Source organism: Formica exsecta, unplaced genomic scaffold (genome assembly GCF_003651465.1).
Source record: "Formica exsecta isolate Colony F162 unplaced genomic scaffold, ASM365146v1 scaffold60, whole genome shotgun sequence".
Lineage (NCBI taxonomy): Eukaryota > Metazoa > Arthropoda > Insecta > Hymenoptera > Formicidae > Formica > Formica exsecta.
In genome coordinates this window covers 120,958-124,350 of record NW_021853281.1, presented here as the reverse complement: position 1 = coordinate 124,350, position 3,393 = coordinate 120,958, and the positions used below count along the sequence as shown (strand labels likewise).

Genomic DNA, 3,393 nt, shown 5'->3' with positions numbered 1-3,393 from the left:
TATATATATATACATATATATATATATATACGGAGGATGTTCTGGGAAAACCCTATTGAGCATTCAATTGACTACTTAGAATGTAGCCAAATAGATGTATTATAAGTATTAAACGTGTGGATATAGTATACGCATGGATTACAATAGAACGATCTAATTCACAGAACTTTTGTTTCAAACTATTGAATTTTTGTTTTAAAAATACTGTTTAATAATTTAAGTTATATATAAATGTGTATGTAATATCATAACTTTAATACGGTAAAGGAGCGATTAAGTTTGTAGTCGTGTATAAATATATTGCTGAGTTAATTTTCTTTTATGCCACGCGATAAATCCGAAAAAGATTTTCTTAAGAAATCTTATTGTTTTTTTAAATTTCTAATAGATATTCTTAATCTCTGGAGAATGTTTTTGCGGTTGTATGCATTATGTTAATGATGCGGATTTGCTTTGCAAAGTGAAATACTTTTTCACAGAGGTGTACATGCACGAAATGCAGGACTTCTATCAGACATTACGTAAAGCGGAAATTAATAAGCTACTGAAAAGCAAAAGTGGTATTTCTCCTTTAATTAGCATAATTGTTTCAATCTATTTTACAGTTTAAAAAGGACATGTAACATATTTCTTAGTTAGTTTAAATATCTTACTTTGCATATTTCCCTAGAAACGTATCTTATTCGATACTAATAACGATTAATATTAACAATTAATGCTAACGATTTTTGTAAATATATATATAATATTTATCGTCGACAAGATTAATATACTCGGTGAATAATGGAAGTGGAAATGATATTGTGTCACAGGAATAAGAGAATGTCACCGTGATGTTACACCGAAGCTCTTCGTCGCGGCGCCGGCGAGCGTCGCCAGGCATGGCAAACTCGAGCCAGCCGGCAGGGGTGTCTTCGATGCGAGGTCGACGAGCGAGCGTCGCCACCGAAAAGCCCCTCATCTTGCCGCCAAGCAGCCCCGGCGAAACGATGGAAAGACAGAGATCGCCGAGGGGTAGCATGGTCCCAAATATCGCTCTGGATACCGAGGGCCACTCTGACGAGGTTAGTATTCACCCTCTTACATCTTTGGAATTCCTGTATAATTTCTTTATATATATACTTTCCTTGCCGTTATTACTTTAGCATACAGTATACCCCCAAATTCGTCTTGATATATGTGCTATAAGGCGGGGGAATGTAAATTTGAAAGCTTATTTTCCCCGAAAAATTGTGTATATAAAAAGGCTATCTAAATTTTTAAAACGGTTACAAATAATTTGAGCAATTTGACTTGACAAATATTTTTGCGATGCTAGTAGTTATGTAAAGCGTAAATAATCAGTTCACTCGATTGAGATTTTTAGTCAGTCGAATTTTTCGTCTGAAAAAAATGCAACAGAAATATCGTTTTTCCATTTTTTCCGCTTGGTTCGGGATAGGCTGTATTACACGGAATATTCAATTATTCGAAGAATACTCGATTGTATGGGTGTTTAATGTCATATTCGGTCAATGTGAGCGTATACCCATTTATGAAACCAAATACAAGCTTTTCTCATACATTTTATATATTATTTTATCCACGAAATTTTGATATGAAATTTTGTCGTGAAATTTTCACGCAGATAGATTGTTATCATATCTATCACATTTTATTCATTAGCAGATGATTGGTGCAATGTAGACTTGCGTTTGAAAGCTATCGGTTAACTTTACACTATGATCGCTAAAATGATTAAAATCCATTCATTTCAATCGAGCGTTTCGACATATTTCGCGAGCATGCGACTTTGCTTTTACGTACAGACATAAATTTTGTCCCTCTGTTAATTAAAATAGGTACATCGTAGAGATATGAATAATAATATTTATGCACACATCTCCAATAAAATCGAATAAAATTTAAAAAAAAATCAATTAACTTGAGTAATGAGAAACATTTTGTGAAGGAAAATGCGATGAGCCAATTTACTTTTTGTAATATTTTTGGCATCTGTCAAATTTACTTGAAAATAAGAAAGGGAATTATGTCGTGACGTTTCTTAATAAAAATTGAAAATTGAAAATTGAAAATTGATTTCTCCGTTCCGATTTAAAATTATTTTTCGTGTTTTCTCTGCTCTGTCAATAATTTAAATAGATAGAAAACAGCGTTCTAGAATCTCTACAATTTATTCCAGGGAGTCAGTCGCAGACTTTTGCCAGATCCCGAACAGTACGGCACCGGTCGCAACTCCCTGGCGCCCGAGGCAAGCCGCAGTCCGCGAAATTCTCTGATACCTGACGATTACTGCAGAAGCCCGCGGGGCTCTCTGATACCGGATTCCAACAGGAGCCCGCGAAACAGTCTAGTGCCCGATGCGGCGCGTTCACCGCGATGTAGCCTCACACCCGAGGTAACGTTAAGTCCGCGTCACTCCCTGGTGCCGGACTCGGCGCTCAGTCCCAGGAACTCGCTTGTGCCGGACGTGGCTTACAACCGGAGTCCGCGAAACAGCATAGCGGTCGGTGCGTCTAGAATTTCTTTGCTGCCCGAGAACGGTAGCGCGATCACAGCCACTTCCCGTAGCCCCAGGCACTCGTTGGTACCAGACTCGACGAGAAGTCCCCGCGGCAGCATGGCGAACCTGGATTTCGACCGGAGTCCGCGCGGCTCGTTCTGTCCGGACGTGCACAGAACACCCAGGGGTAGTATCACCCCCATCGAGGTCGCAGACAGGAGTCCCCGCGGTTCGATAGCCTCCGAGTGCCTGAACCAGAGCCCTCGCGGCTCGATCGCGCCCGATCCCAACAGATCGCCCAGAGGATCGATAGCGCCGGATCCCGCGAATCGGTCCCCGCGCGGATCGATATGTCCGGAGAGTAACAGAAGCCCGAGAGGATCGGTCGGGCCGCACGATCAGACGAATCGATCGCCGCGTGGCAGTATAGGCGTGAACGACGCCGAGAGGCACTCGAGGGGTTCTGTCGGAGGTATCGACGACGAGAATAGAAGTCCCAGAGGAAGCATTGGGCCTGAAGGGATCGATAGAAGTCCTAGGGGAAGCCTCGGTGGACATCAAGATAGAAGAGCGCCACGGGGCAGTCTAGCTTTGCAAGATCCTAGAAGAGCTTCCGCAGATCAGGGTAAAAGAAAAAAATATATATATAATTCTTTTAATATTTTTAATTATTAAATAATTTATCAATTGTTGAAATTTAAATTAGCCTTTTATATCCCCCTCCCCCTTTCTCTCCCCCCTTAATTTTTTCTTTTTTTTAACATTTATAAATAATTACTGTTAAAATTGCTATTGCTAAGAAAGAGATTGAACCTCTAGTTATCGGGCTGATTTTTTCTATTATGGTACGAGTAAATCAAGCTTATGATGGGATTGTCATGGATTTGTTT

The 3,393-nt window shown here is 40.1% G+C and overlaps 1 protein-coding gene across 3 annotated transcripts in view; it reads left to right on the top strand.

Annotated features, from left to right (window-relative positions):
• The window catches only part of LOC115242502 (nascent polypeptide-associated complex subunit alpha, muscle-specific form-like), a 29,889-nt gene that overhangs the window by 13,160 nt on the left and 13,336 nt on the right, over positions 1-3,393 (top strand). For all 3 annotated transcript variants that reach the window (XM_029818832.1, XM_029818831.1, XM_029818830.1), the window contains exons 2-3: positions 813-1,064; positions 2,183-3,128. In XM_029818832.1, coding sequence (XP_029674692.1) covers positions 834-1,064; positions 2,183-3,128 — 1,177 coding nt within the window. In that variant the 5' untranslated portion in view covers positions 813-833. The remainder of the gene's footprint in view (positions 1-812; positions 1,065-2,182; positions 3,129-3,393) is intronic.